Raw genomic sequence first — 24,646 nt, 5'->3', positions numbered from 1 at the left:
TGATCTGAATGTTTGCTTTCAGGGCTTTCTGGCAGAAAGGCTTTCTGGCTTTGTAACGCAAAGGGTCTGTTTGAGCCTGAGCTACGATATTTTCCAGGACCTGGCAGAGTAGATTTACTAAATGTAACCAGACTCTGAAAACTGAAAACAACCAGTTAACAAAAGCTTAAATTTCTCCTGTTGTGGTTCGATCTAGGACACCAACGCTAATCTCTTTGATGAGAGCCCTATGCTTAACTACCTGACTGCTGAAGCAATCCAGTGTTTTTTCATTAATTTTTAACCACAAAAAAATGACCTTTTTCAGTTGAGAAGATTAATTATCACCAAAAAACTAAATCTGCTGTATCATAATCAAGTAATTAACTTTTGATCTTAGAAAATAGTTGCAAGCTCAAGGAAACAACTATTATTTTCCTTGGAGGGTCAGAGAAACGAAGCCATCAAGGGGAAAAGCAAGGAAATAGCAGTTTCCTTGAGAAGCATTTTCTCTTGAAATCAGCCATGCTGTGAAGGTGGGAAAAATAATAATTGCCGGCACACTACAGCATGAAAGAAATGGGAATCATTAGAAGGGCAGTGTAATCCATTTTGATCACTAGCTCATTTCATCTGGTTGCACTGAAGATAACGGCAACACAGAAATGAGAGATGCATATCCTGCTGTCGTGAGAAAATGAGCTATTGATTTGGACGAGCGTTTTCAGAATAATGATTTTCATTTGAGGATTATGCCAGAGCAGTTGTGAATAACTGTGCTGCCCGATAATACATTCTTAGTGTTCCCAGGGCATACAAAATATTGTGTTATTTGCAAGTACAGTGTGTATCAAGATACTTCAGGGCCAAATAAATATGTCTTTCTCTGAATGAATGGATCAATAAGTATACAATCCATAACAATCATCTGTTATCGCTCGCAGCCAAACCTGTGCGTCCAGGCCACTATCCAGCCTGCTCCCCGACCAACCCCTTCTTCATCCGAGGCTACAGTGAACACCCCATCGCCTTCTGCAATGTTTTCCACAACAGCAACAACCAGCCACTGTCTGCTCCTTCTCCTGCTCCTGCTCCTGCTCCTGCTCCTGCTCCTGCTCCTGCTCCTGCTCCTCAGACTCTGGAGAGTGAGCCCAGGTTACCCAAGGTCAACTCCAACCAGAACAGAGACCCCAAACACCTCAACTCTCAAAACAACGACACACATGACAACGATGTTCAGAACAACTCGTGAGTAAATGTGTTCAGTCAGTCCAGTTAAATGTGATCTCTTTGTGTTGTTCTTCTACCCATATGTTTTGACTTTATCTCAGAAACACAAAAGTAGATGGACAAAATAACCTTAACACATGCCCCACTGGCTCACATTCATTCATTCACCCATTCATTCATCTTTTGTAACTACTTGTCCTCTGGTGGGTCGCAGGGGGGCCTCTCCCAGCTTTGCATGACCATTTGTCTGTAGCAGGGTTGAGCTGTGCTCTAACGGTTAGAGACACAGATTGGGTTCTTTGTGTGTACATACGGCTGCAAAGGTCTTGGGTGTGTAACTATATACACTCACTTGACACCTGCCAAACAGCTAATCAATGCATTTAGTGATCAAGACAACTTGCTGAAGTTCAGGCTGAGCATCACAATGAGGAGGAAAGGGGATTTAAGTGACTTTGAAAGTGGTGTGGTTGTTGGTGCCAGAGAGTATTCCAGAAACTGCTTCTACTGGGATTTTCATGCACAACCATCTCTAGGGTTTACAGAGAATGGTCCAAAAAAGAGACAATATCCAGTGAGTAGCAGTAACTCAAATAGCCACTCGTTACAACTAAGGAATGCAGAATACCATCTCTGAACACACAACACGTCCAACCTTGAAGAAGATGGACTACAGCAACAGAAGACCACACACGCTGCCACTCCTGTCAGCTAAGAACAGGAAACTGAGACTTCAGTTCACACAAGCTCACCAACACTGGACAACAGAAGATTGGAAAAATGTCGGCTGGTCTGACAAGTCTCGATTTCAGCTGCCATGTATCAGTGGTTCAGGCTGGTGGTGGTGGTGTAATGGTGTGGGGGATATTTTCTTGTCACACTTAGGGCTCCTTAGTACAAACTGAGCATGGTTTAAATGCCACAGCCTACCTGAGTATTGTTGCTGACCATGTCCATCCCTTTATGACCACAGTGTACCATCTTCTGACGGCTACTTCCAGCAGGATAATGTCACAAAGCTTCTGTAACATGACAATGAGTTCACTGTACTCCAATGGCCTCCACAGTCACCGGATCTCAATCCAATAGAGCACCTTTCCTGACATGTTAAACAACTTTAATTCTACAACTGTAACTTCCTCTGCTTTTAACCAGCTCATACCATAATGTCTTTGAATGACATTTAACATTTTCACTGTCAATATCAACTAAAGGTCCCACTGGCCTTTTTTTCTGACCCTTCAACCGCTTTCGTGAACTTTGACAAATTAATCTTAATTTAAAGTTCATTAGTTGACCTTTACTGGAGGCTTCAGCAACAGTGTGGTTCTCGAGACAACAATCCACAGACAAGGATGGTTGCTTTGGGAAATGGCGAGTAAATGGACTGTGAGTTAAAGTTGTTTTGTCAGAGCTCTATTTAGTTAAATATTGCAAATTCATTTTAGTTTATACCTCCACCTGCAAACAATCTCTGTTCTGCTTCTGAAAAGCTTAAACATCTTAAGGCTCAGCCTGTGTGTCTAATGTGATGTGACACAATCTGTAATCAGTTTTGACATGGGCGGGCAATTATTTTCCAATTTTCAGTTACACACATTTTGTCTTTCTTATTCAGACACCAAAATAAAAACTGTGTTTTGAACTTCCAAAACGACGCTGACTCGAGCATCTGCTTCTTGTTTTCGCAGACTTCCGACTGAACCGGCAAGTCAAGTGGACAGCAACACTCCAGACATGCTCGATTCTGAAAATGGTGAGCCCTGTTCACGTGGAGCCTGTTAAAATAATGAGAACTATTATGTTTTTGATCAGGAGAGGTACATTTTTATTTTTTTATTTTTTTGTGATTGCCTATGCCATCATACCAGCCATTATGTGTGAATGTTGTTTTATGTGCTCTTACTGAGTGATTGCTCTGCTGCAGTCATAACCATTCAATTTTTCTTGCTTTCATCTTCACGTAATTGGCTTGTAGTCAATAGATTCAACCGTCAGCTCTGATCCACTGGAGAGAGAGGTGCCGGCTCTCGATGTAGGTCAACCATCTATGCATAAAATGTCCATATACCGACAGAATACAAACTGTCAAGTTTTAAAATTCACCTCGAAATATGTGCTGTTGATTGTGTGATACTTTTTTTATATTTGCCTGAGGCTCTTGTGCAGGCTCATGTTTGAGTGTGTGTGTGTGTCTGCATCCATCAGCGACAGGCTCTGGAGGACACAGATTAGGCTTCCAGTGTCATTACTCAGACTGATAGACGACAGACAGGCTGGATGGCCACTTCAGCCTCTGACCCAGTGATGACAGTTGTTAGGTTGTGTAACAACACCACACCTCTTTGATTCTCACAGGATTATCAATAAAAGTCAGAAACTGGGTTAGAACTAATATATCAGTCTGCTGTGATAATGCTGCCTGGTATTAAATATCAGATATCACAGATTTACTTCTGCTTTAACTCAGTCACATGCGGTAGAGGTTGCAACTTCTGTCTTTATTTATAGTTATTCCAGCCACATTGCAGCCAACACTTCCCATCTTTCCATCTCAGTAGATGGTCTAAATTCATGGAAATGGTTATTAAGTTAATTATTAAACAACTGTACCTTTGTTCTGTACCAGAGCACAGCATAGAAACTAATTGAAATCATCGTAAATCAAACTCTTCCGATGGCATTTTACAGTTTCAAACTCAAAACCTTGATGCGGTAGTTGACAAAGTAATCTACAAAGATTAATTTTCTAAAGCCTCCAGCAACAGTTTGACATGAAAACTGCACGAATGAAGACATAATTGGAACCTTTACCTTGAGTTAAAATTATTCTGTTAAAATTCAAAGTGCATCTTGCCCGTTAGAGCCAACGTATCGATCTGCTTCGATATCAGATGTAACTGTCCAGGGATGACTTAAATTATTTAATCAGACTAGACCGTTTTAGATTTTTGCTTCCATCAGGAATATTCTGGGCCAGATATGCTAATGTTTTGCAGTTTTGTCTGTGAAAATACTCACCCTCAGACGGCTCTGGCACAGATAGGCGCTCAGCTGCTGTTATATATATTCTTAAGTGTCCCCAAAATGGACAAATGGCATTTTACAAGTAAAGTGGCTGTTCAATGTAATTTATTAATAAGTAAATTTTTCTGAGGCCAGATTTCCTCCTGGTTCATGACTAGGAATTTACACTCTGTGCACTGTGCCATGAATTTCAATAAGAGCTTATGAGAAAGTGTACAATTCATATCCAAACAGCTCTGCAAGGACTGCACCTCGTACCCCACACGTCCTCTTTCATAAGTTAGGTGTAGGCTTGACGGTGCAGATTGCCTTTGATGGCATCTGATTTTCATTAACTGTCACAATATTTTTTTTATCTTAAGGGATTAAACTAAACAGCCATATAATCCATTCAAGCGTGTGGTCCCATGATACGTAGCCAGCTCAGCAAATTGCAAGCAAATTAAATAAACTTGCTTCCATGCATAACAATGAATACATTTGGGGAGGTTTGCTGGAGGAACAACTGAAGGTTCTTGTTATGCAAGGCCGTCTACGTGTCATGTCAAACACAAAGTCTAGTGAATATTTTGTGAAATTGATCTCTGTCAGGGTTGTTCGGAGGAAACACACATCTCCAAGGACTGTAGTTATAAAGCACCGGGGCAAGGAGGATTTCTTTTCATTGTACAAAACACACGGAAAATTTATTCAGCCGGGTCCCATTTTCCAAGTTCTGCTGCACTATTGCTCCTCCTGTAATGACGGTTGTTTATGAAGCTTGCGCTCTTTTTTTGAAGACACTTTATGAAAGAGAGCTTTTAATTTGTTGCACATGTGTTTCTTTGTTAATATTAATTGTACCTGGTCTAAAATTGCTGCACTTTCCATTTGTCCTAGTTCATAATGACCCAAATGAATTAGTATCCTTACCTCACTGATTGGAGGCAAGGATCAATAATGCTCATAAACAGTTATATTAGTCATCCAGGTCAACACTCATTGTCTTATTACACTGCTGCTTGTTGCAAAGCCATCTGTCCTCAATGGCTTTGGACTGTTTCAGTTAAACCCACTTTTCTCCCTTTAGTGCTCACACCACAAACCCTGTCACTGTGCACCTGCCTGCCTCCTCACGCACTCTTTCTGTTCACAGGTAACACCACAGATATCAATGACAACAGGTAAGCCTGGCGCACACTTCGTGATTACTGCAAAACCCTAGCTGCTATCTTTAGCTTTGTTGATGCTTTGTGTTTTATTGTGGATCTTCTACGATGGCCTAGCCACAGTTTAATTTCCTGTTAATTGATGTATAGAAGTAATAATGCGTCTAGTGTGTTTGGTAACAAGGTGTTTAGAGAAGGCAGAACTTGCAGATTTGCACTGCCGCGTTCACCTTGCATGCACTGTCTGATCCCACTTGTGTTTTAAAACTAACCTCACTGACTTGCGTCCCTCACTGCTGTGTCTTTCTGCTCCATCGCTGCCCCCTTGTTGCTGCTGCTGCTGCTGCTGCTGTGAACGCTGCTGGCGATGACGCTGCGACGGTCTGTGACTCTGGTGTGTTGGTTAGCATGTGTCTGAATGTGACTTCTGTGTCCAGAACTGATGTCTGTGACAATCAGGACCCAGCCAAACTCTACAACTTGCAGCCAGAAGCCTCGGCCAGCTAATAGCCCTGAGGAGGTAAGACAACCAGAACCAGAGACAAAGAGAAACTCCTCCTCAGTGAGGGGCTGGTTTCCCACCTGAAAAATGGTATTCCTATAACCTCTTCATCATTTGCTGGTCAACAGCTGCTGTTGTCTTTGTTGTGGCCGCAGGAGTTTAAAGTATCAGCTTCACACTGAGCAGCAGTGGTTTTGGAGCTTCATAAAATTAAACCTACATCTGCTGCATTAAAATGACATCTTCTGTTTTGTATTGATGTTTATTACCTAAAATTCAGTCTTAAAATGGCAACTGAAGTCCAAGTGAATGATGGCGACGTCAAATGTCACACTTTTAAAACTTGCAAATTACAAATTAATTTCTGCATAAACGATCCTTAACGATCGTTACACCATCCATATTTTCATCCTTGCCTGCTTGTTTTGGGTTCTAGGTTTGGAAAAGCTTCTATAGACAGGATTTTTATGCTATGGAAATAAAAATGATCTGAAAATTGAGCTGATTGTTCAGAAGTACTGCATGGCATTTGAGTAGATCCATGAAGTGTGTCAATATTACATCTGCAAATTGGAGTTTGCAGGGTGAAACGGGAAGTACGTTTATTTATAGAAATGATATTTTCTCGTTCACACTTTTTCGAGATAGCAACTTTTTACGACCTAATATCTGTCTGGTTTGTGAGGAGGCCCGAGTCTTATGAAGCCTTTAGAGGCTATTTGGTCTCTTGCAGTTCTAACACTGCCAGCTGCCAGGGTGATTTCTTTTTCTTTCCCACACTAAAAATACAAACCTTCATGTGTGTGCTGAGAAACATTTGGCACAAAAAAATACTTTACAAACACCATCTGTCCAGGATGAGCACTTTTTAAAAATTACTTCTAAATCCCAGCCGAATCGAACAGTATTATAAAAATAAAAAATAAATTGCTGTGGGAACGACCCATATAACAAATGGGAATTAAATTATCACTGCTTCTGGGATTTTACTTCATCCCAATAGTTTTGCTCTTCCTTTTATTTGTTTTGCTTTATTTATTTATTATTTACCATTAAATTTAATACACATTCACACTGACTTATTGAGGGGGCAACAGAGTGAACTGATTTTATTTCATTTAGACTGCAGTCATTTTCTGCCTTAGGTCAAACTAGTAATGTGGAATAGTCTTGACAGTGCACCATTCAACCTGCAGACTGACGACTGTATAGAAGGCGCTACGTGATGATATCGGAAAGTTTTCAAGCCCTATAAACTGCCACAAAGTTTTACGCAGAGTAAATATAAGATTTTCCACAGACAAGGTGGATTTTACATACTGTGAAGTCTAAATCCGTCCCAGGAGTGCTCTGTGACGCTCTCAGACATAAGCAACTCCCAATGAAGACAGACCAGACATAAAATGAAAAAGAAAAATGAAAAAAGACATGTTCCTCCTGGCAATTTTAGCATGACTCACCGGCTGCCGTCTCCTCTTCTCTGCCATCTTTCCCTGTCGCTGTTCCTTTCAAAGGTATCTGACTGTCGCTCTAACTCTCTCTTTCTCTCTTCGTGTGTCCCTCTCTTTCTCTCCAGCCGGATGTTTTTGTCTGAGGACTCTTCTGTAAATCTGCATGCAGCTGATCACTGTCCTCCCAGACTCCCCTTCGTCTCCCATCCTCACCTGCCGTGAACAGACGTCCCTTGTCTCCTTTCCCCACCCCGCCTGCTCTTCTTCTATCCCTCCTCCTTTCTATGCTATGATGTGTTGGGTTTGAGTGCAGGTAGCAGTTTGGCGAGCACTGCGTCTCAGATGTCTGACCGGGCAGCCTACACCCATATTGCCGCTGCACTCCCTCCCCCGTCACTTGAAATACAGAGGGACCACAAATAGAAAGGTGGGGGGAAAAGAAGGTGCAGTGAGATATGTTACCACTAGGGTGTGCTGTTTGTCTCAGTGAGGGACAGAGATTTCATAAAAACCAATGCATTCAACAGTCTGAAGTTATTATTATGATAATTATTAATAAGAACACAAAGTTCAAATGTGCTAAACAACATGAAAACAGTGTGATCTAACTCACTTTACCAATATTTGTACTTTTGACTGCATGTTGATTTTTGATGTTGGTCAGAAAACATTATGATGAAATGTGTCAGTCAATGTGTCAGGAGATGCTGGGTAGCCTAGAGCTAATGGGAAGTAGAAGAAGGAAGAAAGAAGTTTAAAGATCAACACTGGGTGTGTGCTGTATGTCACTGGCAGTAAATGAGAGTAATGAACAGCCAACCAACAGACTCATTTGATGCCCCCAGCCTGCCTGTGGCTCTCATGAAAAATTCAAACGCAGGCTAATTTGTGAACAATTTCCACCATTCCCAAAAATGTCAATCTAATTACAATGTGCATTCTTAGAGGCTGTGTAGTCATAGCAACAGTAGGCCACATTGTTACACAGGCTAAACAAAATTAAAGCACACACAGGGGTATAGAGAAAGATGAAGAGGAGTCAAATTATTCAAAATTAACTATCAAGCTTTAGATGAAACACGATGCATCTTCCTCTTGAAACTTTTGAATCCTGTTGTGTGCGCTGACACACGGGCCAAATGAGGAAGCTGGTTAGTGCTCTATATAATAGTCAAATGTTCGGTGGTTAACAACAGTCACCCTAGCATGTCTGACTTTTGATACACATGCCTTGCTTTAACTGATATGTAAAGCAGCTACATCCGAACCACAAGTGAAGACAAAAATACAGGGTTGTCATGGTGTAGCAGAAAAAAGAGACTTTTAAGCTGTAAATCGAACCCTTAAAAACTGCCTGTCTGAGATTGTATGTGAAATATTAAGTCATTGTCATCTAAGAGCATGGCAGAGTCAAAAAAAAAGAAACAAGTGTAGCAACTATTTTTATACTGCTAGTTTTAATTAGAAAGATATATAATATTTATTATTTGCTCTTTAAACTTTAAATGTTAATTATTCCTGAGTTATGCCAGTTGTTGAATGTGTGTTATTTTTGGCACATGTTTCTTTTACCAGAATGATAAAGACTTCAGATCTCCACCGTTTTGTCAGTAATGAAAATGCATGTGTGCAGCCGCCGTTCCAAAATTCATTTTCTGAACCGCCTCAGAGCGAAACCAAAGCCCCAGTTGTCTGAGTGCAGTGAATCCTTCTGAGGAGAATCCTGCTCTGTAATAACTCACATGAGACACGAACCAGGGGTTACTGTAGGCTATCAAGAGCCCGCACAGTCCTATCTCTTCCCGCTGAAGTACGCACACACACACACACGCACACACACACAAACTGAGATAAAGCACCTCATCAGTGAAGTATCTAACCTTTGGCCTGAAAATACACACACACATTATAAATCCTGCCTGTTACTTGGGCACCGTCTGAGTTATCTGAGCAGATAAGTTGATTCACTTATTTTCCAGTGACACACTGGCGGTCAGTCGCCTCACCCAGCCCGTCTCTGTTGACCTCCTGATCAGACAGTCTGGATGAGGGTCAGGGGTGACGGTGGAAAGGCTGACCTGTGTGTGCACTTGTGTACTTGTGCGTTCTGCGGAGGACAGAATCTGTATCTCATTAGCAGACTCTCCTGCTCTTTGACTCTCTGTGATGCCAGATAGACCACTAACAGTTCCCATTTTACCTTAAATGATACTGAGACATGTTTAAACTGATGCAACGGTACAGGGAGTCCAGGTACAGGCGGTAACAACATTTGTGTTGAGGAGGTGCATAGAGGTTTGTCTTCTTCAGTATTTTATCATTCTTTAAAAACACACACATACTATTTTAAACCTGTAAATATACACTCAGATCAGACACTTTTGACAATGTAGTTTCCAAAAAAAAAAAAAAACATTTGTTAGAGCATCATAGCCTTAAAGCAAATGATACTGTAACTAATTTTACAGGCGTATTGGTATTTATCACCCTTTAACGCTAAACGTGTCGCCTGTTACCTCCTCATCCCACCACAGCACCGACGTTCATCAGAATTGTATGCAGCACTTTATCTTTTTATTCTCTTTTTTAACCCCTTCATCTTTCTTTACTGCGACTCTTTTCCTCAAAGGCTTTTAGTCTTGAATCTCGGTGCATTTGTACAACTTAAAGAAACCACGTTTTTGTCAGCGTCAGTATGAACAGATATTCTCCCGACGTGCACCATGGTTGCGTGTCAGTCTGAACGACTGAGTGTAGATCTGTCTTTCTTATTGTTCTGTTTGTCTTGAGGAAATTATAACAAGTCCGAGAATATTCTGGCAAAAAAAAATAAAGCAGCTATGCTGTGTCATAGATATGCAGAAAATGAAGTATGACGTGAATGGTGGAGTGGTAAAGAAGATACAAAGGCGATATGTCTGTGTTTGTTTGTGCAGTCGTGTCTTGGTTGGTTTGTTTATAGCGCGTGATTTAGTGCATGGAGTTCTCTCTCTTCTGTAGCGGCTGAGAAACAGCATTGTTATCTCATGAAAATTCATTTCAATAAATATGATCCTGTGTACGTAGCCACTTGTCTTTTCATTTTTTTAACAGCATTTTAAAGACATATGACGCGGATTTGCACTTGTGGTTAACGGAATATAAAGATTAAATAACTATGCTTCAGATATACAAACATAAGCTGCACCAGTAGAGGAAATGTCATCAGCAGCAAAAACCCTGGACTTCATAAAGTCACCTTCACTCCTGATTAAGTCTTGTTTAACTTTGTGTTGCTAAGAATGATAATCACGTTTTGCACTTTGTACCTAATGTTTGAAACTGTGTTTGTTTAAAATGCAGATAGATTAGTCAAATTAGAGTTCATGTAAGAGTTATATCAAGAGCTGAAATCGAGGAGACAAACAAACGGCTTGCCCAGTGTGTTCTGTCTGTTTGTGGTGTATTGCTAAAAACAAACCGTTTTTTTGATTTACCAACTCGTTTTTTTTTTTTTTTTATGTTACGCTCAACTGTGCCTTTAGCACAGAATACAGAATACACAATGATCCTTTCTGTATACGTCTGTTATCAGTAAGTGGTTTCACACAGTTCTCATCAGATTGAAAGAGTGCAGCTGTTTTTAGTATTTTTGCGTAGTATTTTTTTTCTGCTTTGTTACACACAGACACACATTCACTGATACATTTTTTCACTCAAGATCATCTTTCACTGCCTTAAGATATAAAATAGTTTGTTGTTGATGTGTGTTTTTTTTTTGTTTTTTTGTTTTTTTGCCAGAGTTCAAAACAACCAGCAAGTAAAACACACCTACACTGACCCAGCATAAGATTATGACCATTGACTGGAGAAGTAAATAACATTGACCATCTTGTGACAATACAATGTTTGGCTGGGAAATGTTTGGACCCACCTCGACCAGACCAGACACCCCCACCCCGTAGCAATGACACGCCTTGATGGCAGCAGTCATCCTCATCAGGATGCAGCCTGACACAGACACACACACAAAAACGGTTTTGGAACAAAAAAAAAAAAAAAAACATGAAGAACACTAACAAGGTATTGACCTGACCTCCAAATTCACTAGATCCCAAACTGATCAAATATCTGTGGGATGATCCACAGACCCAAAGCCCCCCCCCCCACTAACAACATCCTGTTACCAGACACCACAGGACACCCTTAGCAGGCCCATGTCCATCCTCTGATGAATCACAACTGTTTTGGAAGCACAAGGGATACCTACACAATATTAGCAATCTGGTCATAATGTTATGACTGATCAGCGTATACACCTGTTATTTCTTTCTTATTATAAAATCCGGTCTCCATCTGTAATTTGGTGTTAAAAATAAAATCGCCGTTTTATACAGTTTCACATTTATACATTGAGCTAAGATTTAAGGTGAGCTCAGAGAAATATTTCTCTTTCAATGGATGAGGAAAGTCTTGTAGTTTGACACTTTGCACATTCTGCAATGCAACAGAGGCCAAACACATATTTGAGTGATGGGGGGAAAATAACTACACATCTCTACATTTTTAGATGTCGAAGTGCTTTTGTTTCAATCTTAAGTTTGATTTGTAAAAAACAAACATTTGAGGTGAGGTGACAGACTGAGAACCCTTTCAGGCGTTACAATATCTTCAGGCCAGCATGAGTGCGTTACAGTCAAGTATATAAAGGCTGTGGATACATCTTGCAATATCTGTGTAGTTGAATATGTCAGACTCCAGAGTATAGGTCAAACTCCAGCTCTCTACTGCATGATCTCATGCATCAACAGAGAAGATGGATTGGGGTTGGGCAGCAGAGGATCTGGTTTGCCCAGGGACAGGAGCCAAAAGGGCAAAGTCTAGAAAACCAGCTGTGGACAGGACACACACAGATCACAAGAACTGTGACACGGACTTATTTAAACATACCCCAGCAACTCTCTCTCTATCTCAGTGAGGCTGATCAACTGAAATAGCTCCTCATCATCCTGTGGACTGCTGACTGAGCCCGGGGCCCGAAACACTGTGAGTACAAGTCTGACACAATGATCAATGTTTATGAAGGATGTCGCATCTACCTGACACAGCTGTGTTTGACGTCTGTCACTTTTATGATTTCGATTCTGCACTTTTGTGAGTTGAGGTTTTAAATATAACAGCGATGCAGAACAACACTAAATCAATGTGACTGCTGTGACCAACCAAGTTATTTGTGATGTGACACAGCAGCTTGACGTGAACAAGAAACAATAAAATGAAAGTTACGTTGGTGTGCAGAAATGAGAAGATGAAAGTTATGATGGTCAAGTTTTAAAAACTTTCATTGAGCACATCAAAATTGTAGCTCACTGACAGCATCGTATAGATCGCGGAAATTGTAGCTCATAAATCCAAAAAATGCCATGTTTATATTGACAGAAGTGGAGTTTCATGTCTCAATTTATATATAAATAAATATATATATAACCCACCTAGACCAGACTATCATATGTGTACTCCGGTATCCTCCTACACTCCAAACACTCTTGATTCTAAACTGCCCATAGGTGTGAGCATGAGTGTGAATGGTTGTTTGTCTATGTGTTAGCCCTACAATAGACTGGCGACCTGTCCAGGGTACCCCACCTCTCAACAGCTGGGATATGCTCCAGCAACCCCTGTGACCTCGGATAGACAGTAATAGAAGATGACATGAGATATATATATGACCATGAAATTGTAGCTCATACATACAAAAAACCTATACTAAAATTTCATGTTTCAATTTTCCTGAATATCTACAAAACACTTTGACTGTATGTCAGACATTACATTTTACGATGTGAGCAGGTTAAAAATAGGCCAAGCCAGTAAATGTTTTCTTAAACAATCCCACTCAAGTCACCGCAAACAATCCAGCATGGATTACAAAATGAGGTTACTCTCCCAGGAAGTGCGTTTAACACAAACTCTTTGCCAGTCTCATGTGCGTCTTATCTAGCGCGTGTGTGAACAGCCACAGGAGCTTTATCATCTATTTACATTGTTCCGGTTGAACTATGATGACTGTCGGCAACACTCGTTGTGAAAAACCACTGTAGGTAACTATCGTTCAGGACCCCATGGCCTACATGTCCCTCTATCCAGATGAGCTGCTCGTGCACTTTGTGATTCACGTAAGTGAGTGTGCTTCCTGGCACCGAGGCTTATCAGGAATACCGATTTCATATTAATATGATGCAAGCATTGGCCCACTGACCTGATGTAATCTCTCGATTTATAGTCATCTCTACATTGTTAAACTTCAACAGAGAGTAAATCCACCTGTACTTTTCCCCGTGGGTTGAAACATACAGATTTGTTGCACCACAGTCCATTGATATTGCTGCACTTTTAGTGGGGGTATATCTCATGTCATTTATTGTGTCGTTTTCTTGAACAAGCCCAATAAACTCACCACGAACAAGGCTCTGCAAAGATAAGTCACATCTGGGTGACCCTCTAAAGTGTCATCTCTGTCTCTGAGTCATCTCATCATGTGCAGAATGTATCATCTGTGTATCTATGCAAAGTCCAAAGAGTGTTTTAGTACTAGTTTACCTTATATTATAGCACCACTGGGGCTATACATGGATCCAAGTAGCCCTGTGTAAACTCCTTTTATTTTCTCATTTTCATGAATACGAGCAAGTTCGACCATTAATCACCCACTACCACAGGCAACAGTGTGACATCACATGCATTACTCTCGTTGAGTTCTTTTAAATTCCCATTTCTTTTCCTCGGCAAAGCAGTGGTGTGTGTTACTAACCTGCATTATCATCTGCACGAGTCGCAGCCGTACATTTTAATAGCTGTGGCTCATTTCAGTGGTAACCATGGCAACCGCAGAGTCACAAAATGGACTGTGGCGTCGAAACATCAAGGCCCAGCAGTCAGACGACTCCTCCAGCTGTGGTATGATCAGAAAGAAATGCTTTTTTATGCTGTGACTTTTAAAATGTTTTGTTGACAATGTTCTTGGAGACTGCAATTGTTGGCGTTGATCAAATTTTTTGATCAATCAAAATTATGGATGGGTAGTTATTGGATGTGGTAGTCATTTACATTTTAATTTGCCTCCCTTGGTTAAATATATTTCGGTTTCATGTAATACTGTAATAGTATGACAGTTTAAGCAACATGTGTCCTTCTGTCTGCAGCTGGGAGCCATGACGACGCGCAGGAAGAAGATTTCAGGCAGTGGGAAAAAAATGCACAAGTAACTTTTTTCTCTTGCTCAGCCGAAAAGAAACTAACCCTGTCATTATCTGTGCACTGGAAACAAGAGCACCATGTGAGTGAGGAAAAAATGTTGTCTTTGTCCGCCTCCATGTAGAAGATAAAGGTGAAAGTTATGAAGCAGGTCCAGGAGCAGCTCAGTGAAATCCTAGACAGAGCTCTGACTGAGTCCGTCCAGCCTGTCACGCACGCCCAGTTGAGAGTGAATGGAAAGGCAGCAAATAAAAACTCCTCCAAGTGAGACAAGTTTTACTGTGTCATATATTATTTCATGTTAGTCCAGTAGGTATTGTTATTTTCTCAACAACTGCAGTTAAACTGCCTGTTTCTCTGTGTGGTTTGTGTCAGATTTCAGAAAATGGACGATGGCAAAGTGTTTATGGACAGAGCGTCACTGCTGGAGTGAGTATAAAAGCGCAGACCAACGTTAGCTTCAACACAGGGGCGCTGTTAATGGATGGATTAAAGGAAGATGAAAGTAGCAAGAGACATTATAATTTTCAAGAATTCAAGCTAACATCTTCAAATGTCGTTTTGACTGAACAACACTCCGACACACAAAGATGTTTATAATCACATAGAGACATTTTTTGCTAAAACATGATTTGATCATCAAGGTAGCTGTCATTTTTTATTTGCCTTACTTTCCTTACCTTGACAGCGTCTTTACTGAATGTATTAAAGAACAATAATAAGGATATTGCTCAGGGATGTGAGCATGATACACTGTGTAATACTATGGGATCCACTACAATTTTCCATCCAGTGTAGATGATCCAGATAATCTCCCTGGTGTGTTTGCGTCTTAGTACGCAGCTCAACAGATGCACATGAAGACAACAGACAGTATTTTAATGACTTCACACTCTGTTTCCTCCCCATCAGTGAACTGTTTGAGATCAGCCACATCCGGACCATCTACCACATGTTCATAGCCATACTCCTCATCTTCTGTTTGAGCACGCTGGCCGTTGACTACATCGACCAGGGCAGGTCTGTGGGACACATGGAGGTCACTCTACAGAAATCAAACTCAATTATCCCACAGAAAAAAAAAAAACTTGTTAGGTCTTATCTTCCGTTGCTCCTCATTGTGTCGCCCCCTCCTTTCCCTCTCCGCTCGTCTGGCAGCAGAACGATAGTGCGGCCGGTCCCTCTGAGCATTTCTGCTGTTGCTCTAGGCAGCTCGGTAATGAGTCGGCCATTGTCTGCGTGTGCAAATGTTCCACATTTGAACAAGCGCCAGCAGCCGACACCACTGTGTGCAAATGGTGTGAGGCATTCACTCTCAGATAATATTGATTTTAACGTGGCTAAATTGATGAAATGAAAATAATTATAACGTTGGCCTCGTACGAAGCCGTGTTAAATTAAGCAAATCCTTTGACATGCTCTATTGAGTGGGTATTTTAAATCTTTTTATTATTATTGCTGCCAGAGGGGTCCTATGTCTTTAAATTAGAGTAATATGAATGCGTTTAACATTTGGTGGCATTTATAAGGCAGCCTTCAGTATCATTAGCTGTTATTCAAAACCCTGTTTACATCTGTTGAGAGCGTATGTCCTTAATAAGATTAGGATTTATATGCTTATTGAAAGTACATTGAGAGTAAAGGAAAAAGTAATTTAATGTGTTTTTTATCTCAGGCTGGTCTTGGAGTTCGACCTGCTGTTCTTCGCTTTTGGGAAGCTGGGAACGGTCACCTGGGCCTGGGCTGTTATGTTTGCGTACACCCTGCTTGTCCCCTACTACACCCTGCGGTTTTGGGGTTCTCTGTACCACAGCATTCGCTCCAAGCTCTGGCTGTCTTTAGGGACGGGGATAGTCCTCTGTGCCATACAGACCTGTGTACTGGGACTCTTCCCAATATACGTGGTTGTACATCACCAGCTGCCACCTGCCTCGCGGTTCATCGTGATCCTGGAGCAGGTATGCGCATGGTTTAAAAATAGATAGCTTTTGTTATGTGGCTAGGCACTGCACTTGAAGTGTGACCCCATGTGGCACAACATATTTTTCTGTTCTGATATTATTTGTTGAAATCTAAATTGTTTCTAAATTGCATAAAAAAACATGCCCAAAAATAAACCCTTGGCATAAAATCTCTTAGCTCTACGGTGCATGCACCCTGCACCCTGCACTGTAGATAACATTATATTTAATTGTAACACTAATTGTACGAGGAAGCCTTGTGTTGTTGCCGTGTGCTGGAGCACTGCGATAAGGAAGGGTTACTGGACGAAGATGAGAGCCTTCCAACTGGAAACTCACCAAAATAGCCTAATAGCATAATTGCCGTAGTCATTTTTTGACTCACTGTTACAATATCAATATGAAATGTGCTTGTTAAAAATTGTGTTTTTTTCTTGTTTTCGAAAACCGTTCAAGCATGACTTAGGTAATTATGCTATTTGGCTAACGATGTGTCAGGGTAGTCAACATTTGAACATCAGAAAGCCACGTGTAAAATATTACACTGGTCTCCAAAGGATCATTTGATGTCCATCTGTTGGAGTGAGATGAGCACAGTGCTTCAATGCTTTGGGGTAACCTGGGTCTAGTCACTCCATGTTTTGCATGTACCTTGATTCATCTGATCACAGATGAACAGCTTTAAATATGTTTGTTCACCATCATGCATTTCCGCATGAGTGATTGCTTTTGTTTTGATCACAGCACTGTGATCGATGCAAATAACATGCAGCCTACATTATTTGGGGCTAAGAGGAACACGGTGCGCTGACTCGAAACAGTGCGTCGCTATCTACCACTGGTGTTCCGAGAATTGTCCCTTGCGGTGCCGTTTCTGCTTTATGCAGATTGATGAAGCATCCTGTCTGAAAATGATGTTCTCAGACTGTGCTGCTCACCCCATTGTTCCACTCCTGATTTATTACATGAAAGTGCAGAAACAATAAGTTAATGTGGACAAACTCAAAAACCAGGGACGTAACTTTAAAGGAACGCATTAATTATTTTAGACACATTGCCAGATCATGCGGTAAAGACGCACAAAGTAGAAGAAGCCGCTAATTATGACACACTGTCTCACTTCACATAGTAACTGTGTCCACTTTCCTCAGATTCGATTCCAGATGAAAACCTATTCCTTCATGAGGGAGACGGCTCCTGTGATTGTGAAGAATGCACCAAAGGAAGGTACCGTATTGATGACATGTACCTATGACTCAAATAATAAATGACTAAAACCAAGCTCATCAGGTTACAGAGATTCATCTTGAGGTCCAAACTGAAAATGAATTCACCCGCAGAAAACTTTGAGAACGTGTAAGAGGCGCTGTTGTGGAAGTCTACAATAAACACGAATAATTACTCACTGCAGCAAAGAGCCCCCAGAGAAAACTATAAATATTAAAGCTCAATGTGAAATAGTTTGTAGAAGTGTCTACTTTGATTGCGTTTTTGAAATGAAAGCTGAAAGGGTACCGCTGTTTAAAATTTTAAAAAGTCATGCATTTTTATACAAACCTGTGCTGTTTTACAAATGGTGAAGCACAGCAAACAATACGGGAAAAGAAATTGGAGTCATTAAGTTCGACATAAAGGCTTAACGATTTAGTGATAAACCCACCACCGGTTAATTTCAAAGATGGCCGTTTGTTAGCAGGTTCCTGCATGAAGGCACAGTAAAGCTTTACAATTCACGAACGGTAAAGTTAAATGGCTAACATCTAACAGCACAATGAAAGGAGAACAATCAAATGAGTAGAAGTGTAGCCCTGACTCAAAGATCTCAAAGATTTATTTGATTTAAATTTATTTGCCATCTATACATGCACATATGAGGTTGTTTTCTGCATCTAACCACTGAAATGCATGCAAGTAGCCAGGGAGCAGCTTCGGGGGTTTTAAGTTTTAAGGCACCTCAGGACCCAGCGACCCCACCTTCCCACTGACCACATTCTCTACCCAATACCCCACAGCTCCCAATGTGATGTGATACTTATGATACTCATACTTATGGAAATGCTTTTCCTTTTCAGGAAAAAGTCCCACATTCCCAACATTGTCCAGCTATCTGTACTTCCTCTTCTGTCCGACACTCATCTACAGAGAATCCTACCCTCGGTAAGACACGCCGCTCCATCGCCTTAATCCCACAACCGCCTCTTCTGTTTGGTCTCCTAATTAGCAACATGTGCTGTGTACAAATGTCATAGGACAAACTGGGTGTCACATTAACCTTGTGCGCCGCAAACTCTCGACAGATGAAAGAACGCGTTTAATGAGGAACCCTGAAACATCCTTTCATTATAGATGTAGGTAAAGGCAATCACCCTGAGGTTCTGAGAGGAGATTGCCACATGGTGTACGTGATTTGGACCTAAAAATAGTCTAGCTAAGACAACACCGCATCAGAAGACATACTTAAGAATATGGCCCACTAATAAAACGACGTACATTTCTCTTTGTGACATCTTGTTGTTTCCTCACAGAAACAGCCACATACGATGGAAGTACGTTGGTGTTACACTTGGCAAGGTAAGATGAAACCACCTTTCATTTTCACGTTTAATTACCATATACAGTAGACAGAATGTGTCATTGAAAGTGTACCCTTTGTAGCGTTGCTGACCCAGATAAGAAGAAGTTGCACATGTATGATAACGTCTGTAATTAGAGGCGCCTCATAGCTAAAATCTCTGATATCTAATTCCACGCTGTTCTTTTTTCTCCTTTGCATGACTGATACTGTGATGTGCACTCCATTTTATTTCCTCTTTTTCCAGGATATGCAGTACTTTTTAACTTGTTTTCATATTTTTCTTTATGCCCAATTTGCAGATTTTGGGATGCCTGTTTTATGGCTACTTTATCTTGGTGCGCCTCTGTGTGCCTGCCTTCAGACCCGACATCAACCAGCCTTTTAGCAAACGGACAATGGTTCTGGCTGTGTTCAACTCTATATTACCAGGTACTTTCCGTCATCCAGCGACTTGTTCGTGTGCAGGGACTTTCTAGAGAAAATAAGAAAAAAAAACAAGTTAGTAGGAAGTTCTGTGCAAAGCAAACATGTTAATTAAAGTTCATCTGTAACATCACTTGTGCTTATACCTCCTGTACCTCTGATCTTATATGAGTTGGCTCACGTTTAAATACTCACTATTAAATGGAGGAAAGGAGTCTCTGGTGTCTCTAAGTCAGTGATACGATTAAAGATGCTATAATGCAATCAGATGCAGGTAACTAAAGACTGCCATGTTTATTACTCTCTTGATGTGAAGAGCTATCTTAGTAAGTGCTGATATTAAACCAGAGTCAGAGTCAGGTTACAGTTCTTATGAGAAATCTCCTTCGATCAATGCCCAAAATGAAAGTATTGCTCATAACACACACTCTCTCTCTCTCCCTGTTTGTGTTCAGGAATAATGCTTCTTCTGCTGTGCTTCTTTGCCTTCCTGCACTGCTGGCTCAACCTCTTCGGGGAGCTGCTGCGTTTCGCTGACAGGATGTTCTATAAGGTGTGTGGCGCGGTTGATTTTTTTTCCAGTGGCATCTCCTCTTCTGTGAGCTCATTACTTTCAAAAACACTTACCCTTTCTTGTGGAAAATTAATTATAAATGATTAATTACAAGTGAAATCGCAGCAGGGAGGCCCGATTGTCCCCAAACAGTTAAACCTCTTATCGTTACACTGTGTTGACACATCAGTCTGAAATTATACACTTCCCTCTTGTTGTGGGTCATACCCACTGCAACATGTTTTGTTCCTGTGTGTCTCGTCCTGTAAACCTGTAGATGTGGTTAAATTCAAATTTGGTGTTTAAACTAGAATAGGTCAAAGAGGAACCGAACTGGGTCCTTTATACCTCAACCTCTAAAGAAGTGGGCCCTCAAGTCTACTGCTGTGTCTATACTGTGCTGAGACAATGCAACAAAATATTGTTTGTTGTATTTGTTCTATACCCAAGTGACAATAGAGTCTGTCTATGTCTGTGTCCATGTCTATGTTTATTTACAACTTTAAAGTGAAAAACCCCTCCAGTAATCCAGTAATTGGATCCACTATACAGAGCTGCCAGGCTTTTGGCTCCATGACTGACATCCGCATCTTTGAACTGGCTGAGTTTTAAGGCTGCGATTGATTCCCCATGCTCAGACGTTCTCAGAGAGATCAATGTGGGTCCCTCTAGCCAGCATAACCGAGAATAATCCAGAATAAAATCTTCATAAGTATATAAATTGTTTAACTGGGGTCCAAGTATTTGGTTTTTGTGTTTTTAATTCCACACTGAATTAATTATCCTCTGTTGTTTTTCTAGGACTGGTGGAACTCTACGTCTTTCGCCAACTACTATCGTACGTGGAACATAGTGGTTCACGACTGGCTGTATTACTATGGATACAGAGACTTCCTCTGGGTGAGTAGAGCACGTGTACAGCAGCGGATGCAGTAAATAAAGTAAACTCGTCACATGAAGAAGCGTGTATAGTAGTTTTATACACTCTCAACCAGCCTGACCTCTGAACTTTGAGCCTTCTGATCCCTGCAGCTGTCGAAAAGGAAATTCCGAGCAGCTGCCATGCTCTCTGTGTTCATCGTCTCTGCTGTCGTCCACGAGTACGCTTTATCTATGGGCTTTGGCTTCTTCTATCCCGTCATGTTCTTCCTCTTCGCATTCTTCGGAGGTGAGGGGCTTGCTTGTTATTCAGGACACAAAAACACCTTTTAAAAGGGGCCTTTTAAAAATAGAAAATAGATAATTATGCCACGTATAAATCAGCAGCTGAAGCTGAAACGCCGTGTCTGAATTATCTGTCCAGCTTGTTAAAATATGCAAATGGACAGCGCCTTCAAAGTTAAAATCTGTAATTATTCACACTTTTAGTAGCTGCCTTCAGAGGACTCTCATTATATGCATTTAAAGCAAATACACCAATGCATCATGTACTTTCCTTCCAGATGTTTTTTGACAGCTTTTTCTTATATGACTCATCTCTCCGTTTGTCCTCGTCACTCAACACAAATAAAGCCCCACTGATTAACCACAAATTAAAAAAAAAAAGTCCCTCTCATCCTCTCTTAGTGGCATTCAACTTTACAATGAATGACAAGCGTCAGAGCCCCGTGTTCAACGTCATCATGTGGACGTGTCTCTTCCTGGGTCAGGGCGTCCAGGTGTGTTTGTACTGCCAGGAGTGGTACGCCCAGATTCACTGCCCGCGGACGGGGGTACGTACTTCCTATGACTTTTATACACATAGTGCAAAGTGAGAGGATCATTGAGTTGGTCAGAGGTGTCGGCTGGTTGTTTATATACAGCATATTTTGTTTCTCACGCACAGCTATATTTTAGTAACAGAAAAGTGTCTGTTTTTATTAAAAATTTGTTCTCTTGGCTACATCCATGCATTGGTCTGAAACAAAATCAATAAAACTTGACACGTAGAGCCTTTACTGACCTTTTTTTTCAGTAGAACATATGAAGACAGTTCTTATTGTGAGACTTTGCTACAAAGGGTTTTTTTATACTGCGTGAGGGCATAAATAACTTCCCCCACTGGACTGTAGAGCTCAAAGAGAAGCTGCAGCAATGGTGAGGATTTAGTGCATGACCTGCTGTTTATATACATAGACAGTCACCGAGAGGAGCAGAGAGCATGTGATTGCATTTTGTGGATCTGAAAGGAAAAAGCAAGTTGTTTGTTTGTAGTATTCACCGCTGTAAAGACATCATTAGGGAGTACTTTGACCAGAGTTTCAGGGGCATTTATGCGGAAAATAGGCCAGTACGTGAATACATTTACAATAAGGAACATTTAAGATTAGAATAAAACACACACAAAAAAAAAAGCTTCATGAATATATTACGTGACTGCTTCTTGAATACTCTGATGCTGGACGTCACACAGACGTCAGTACCCTAATGACCGAGAGACAGATTTCCCAGTTGTGCCGTCTGTTCTTATCCCCAGTTACTCATTACTACTCACAGACAGAGATGCACACCCAACGTACACGCATGTAAGCCTGCGTAGCCGAGCCACATGTGTCGAGTGGCGGATGTGCGTGAAACTCTGACATGTATTTAACACTTGAACAGTCCCCGCCCCGACACCCTGCGTTTTCAAGAAGTCAAAGATGTGGAGGACTTGCATGACAGATGTGGCCAGATGTACTTACTCTCTGCGAGGCGTCCTGTGTGTCGCGGCATCATTCACACACACGGTGGCTTAACACAGATAACTTTGGTCTAAAAATAGGAGTGCTGCCTGTAGAACGGGATTATTACAAGACAACAGAGATATCATGTGAAAACAACAACAAAAAAAAAAACATCATGTTCCCAGAAGGAGGAGGAGGAGCCGTGCTCATATTTAGATGAATCTCACTCTTTCTCAACAGAATAGCTTCTGGGAGCTGGTGATGCCTCGATCCTGGTTCTGCAACTACCAGAGATGAAGGTGATGGAAGAACTGATGACGATGAACAGTGTAGAGAGTCGAGACAGAGCTGACGGAGCTGTCAGTGGTGGCCTGAGCAGAGGGAAGAGCAAAGACAATCAATGTCTTTGAGGACTTGTTAATGAATAAGGTTTTCTCTTTCTAATGGCCCACTGCATTGCCAAACAAATGGGATGTTATCCACATGTGACTGAACTGCATCAGGTTTTTATTTGCACTGATAGTATGAAATACTTCTCTATTCTCTAGAACATTGTTTTAAAATGAAAAATAGGCTTAATTTTTTTTTGTTTTTTTTTGTCCAAATCGAAAATCATAGTGTCTCAAAACAAGATTTTGTTTTATTACTGAGATAATACTGACGACGGAGCCTATGGCCCATTGATGAAATTATATGAAAATCTGCCGGTCTGAGACCTGAGTGTCTGTGGACACATTTCTGTGTAACATCCATCAAGCGTGATCTGTTAGCCATCACCCACAGCTTATTCTCTGTCAGAGACAATGGGTGAAGTTCAACAGACCATCAAGGCCACGTGGGCAGCACCGCTTGGCTCTCTGGGAGTCAGGTTTAAAAACCAGCTACTGTCATGGGTGCCGTCAAAGAGAACAAAGAGGAGCTCCTAAAGATTACTACTATAAATAGCTTTTTTGTGTTTGTGTTTGTCTGTCATCAGGAAGATACAGATTCTAGTGAGCTTTAGAGGTCAGTCAACTGTGTCGTTCCTCACAAAACAATATGATACTATGTACTGTATGTATAGGAAAGTAATTTATAACCACAACCTACCTAAATGTAATTTGTTTAATTTATGTGGCAACACATTGCCTTTATCTTTACTGTATTTATATGAAACATAAGAAATCGTAGGAACCTGAAAGGGATGCATTTCTCAGCTTATTAAACTTGTTGTATCTTTGGAAGTTTTTCTTTTTGTGTCATTTACAAAATGGAAACCAAACGGGAGAAAACCTTCAACATACTTCTCCCACAGCTGAGGGACCTGCGAGTATGTGTCACACGTTTGTTGACATTCAGCTGGCAGGGACTGGTTGGTAGAGCAGGTGTGTTAACCAACCAACCACAGACCGCTCAGCGTCTTATCAGCGTGCCCACAAAGCCTCTGCGTGTCCGCCTCCCGCATACAGTCATACAGGAAGGAGAGGATTAACATTGGTTCAGTGTTTGCATTAGTGATGTAATGCTCTGTAAACTGATACACCATAATACCAGCGGAGCTCAGAGAGCCAGGGCAGATAGTCTCAGAGGCACCATGGAACGCAGAATGAAATAGATTTCCCATGTCTACTGGCGGTTTGTCAAATGTTTACCTTAAATAATAAATAATAAAATTCATCCATTTGCAGTTTTCATCTCAAGCTTTCATTTAACTTGTCTGTCACGCATTTTATTTCTTTGATGGATGCTGTTGTGGTGTTGTGTGACAGCGTCTCCATCTTCTGTACGTGGCTGAGTCAATGAGAAATGCGTCCTTCGCTGGATGAATACACAGAGGCAAACAAAAGTGCATTAAGTAGAATTATGCCATATGGGGGCAGGGCAGAAAAAATAAAACCATAATGCGTGTTCCTAAAATCAGTGGAGATGTGGCTATGTAA

At 41.1% G+C, this 24,646-nt stretch overlaps 2 protein-coding genes across 4 annotated transcripts in view; both read left to right on the top strand.

Annotated features, from left to right (window-relative positions):
- Positions 1 to 10,402, top strand: part of kif5ab (kinesin family member 5A, b) — a 55,570-nt gene extending 45,168 nt beyond the window's left edge. Inside the window, exons 25-29 of one of the 2 annotated variants that reach the window (XM_047583804.1) lie at positions 924 to 1,227; positions 2,901 to 2,965; positions 5,372 to 5,399; positions 5,822 to 5,904; positions 7,463 to 10,402. In XM_047583804.1, the coding sequence (XP_047439760.1) occupies positions 924 to 1,227; positions 2,901 to 2,965; positions 5,372 to 5,399; positions 5,822 to 5,891 (467 nt within the window). In that variant the 3' untranslated portion in view covers positions 5,892 to 5,904; positions 7,463 to 10,402. Of the gene's footprint in view, positions 1 to 923; positions 1,228 to 2,900; positions 2,966 to 5,371; positions 5,400 to 5,791; positions 5,905 to 7,462 lie in introns of both variants that reach the window. The other variant, XM_047583803.1, reaches the window with a different exon arrangement.
- A 1,821-nt stretch (positions 10,403 to 12,223) lies between these two features.
- On the top strand, positions 12,224 to 24,418 carry soat2 (sterol O-acyltransferase 2). 2 transcript variants are annotated; one of them, XM_047581918.1, is made up of 16 exons: positions 12,224 to 12,362; positions 14,187 to 14,273; positions 14,519 to 14,577; positions 14,695 to 14,834; positions 14,946 to 14,999; positions 15,483 to 15,590; positions 16,246 to 16,528; positions 17,683 to 17,758; positions 18,604 to 18,688; positions 19,057 to 19,102; positions 19,406 to 19,535; positions 19,985 to 20,082; positions 20,884 to 20,982; positions 21,115 to 21,250; positions 21,649 to 21,794; positions 22,968 to 24,418. In XM_047581918.1, the coding sequence occupies exons 2-16, from the start codon at positions 14,195 to 14,197 to the stop codon at positions 23,022 to 23,024; spliced, it is 1,596 nt and encodes a 531-aa protein (XP_047437874.1). In that variant the 5' UTR covers positions 12,224 to 12,362; positions 14,187 to 14,194; the 3' UTR covers positions 23,025 to 24,418. The 2 variants fall into 2 exon arrangements, with proteins under 2 accessions (XP_047437874.1, XP_047437875.1); XM_047581919.1 differs by having other exon boundaries at positions 12,231 to 14,273.
- Positions 24,419 to 24,646: the final 228 nt, after the last annotated feature.

This window comes from Mugil cephalus, chromosome 4 (genome assembly GCF_022458985.1).
Source record: "Mugil cephalus isolate CIBA_MC_2020 chromosome 4, CIBA_Mcephalus_1.1, whole genome shotgun sequence".
NCBI classification, from domain to species: domain Eukaryota; kingdom Metazoa; phylum Chordata; class Actinopteri; order Mugiliformes; family Mugilidae; genus Mugil; species Mugil cephalus.
This window is presented reverse-complemented; position numbering and strand designations above follow the sequence as displayed.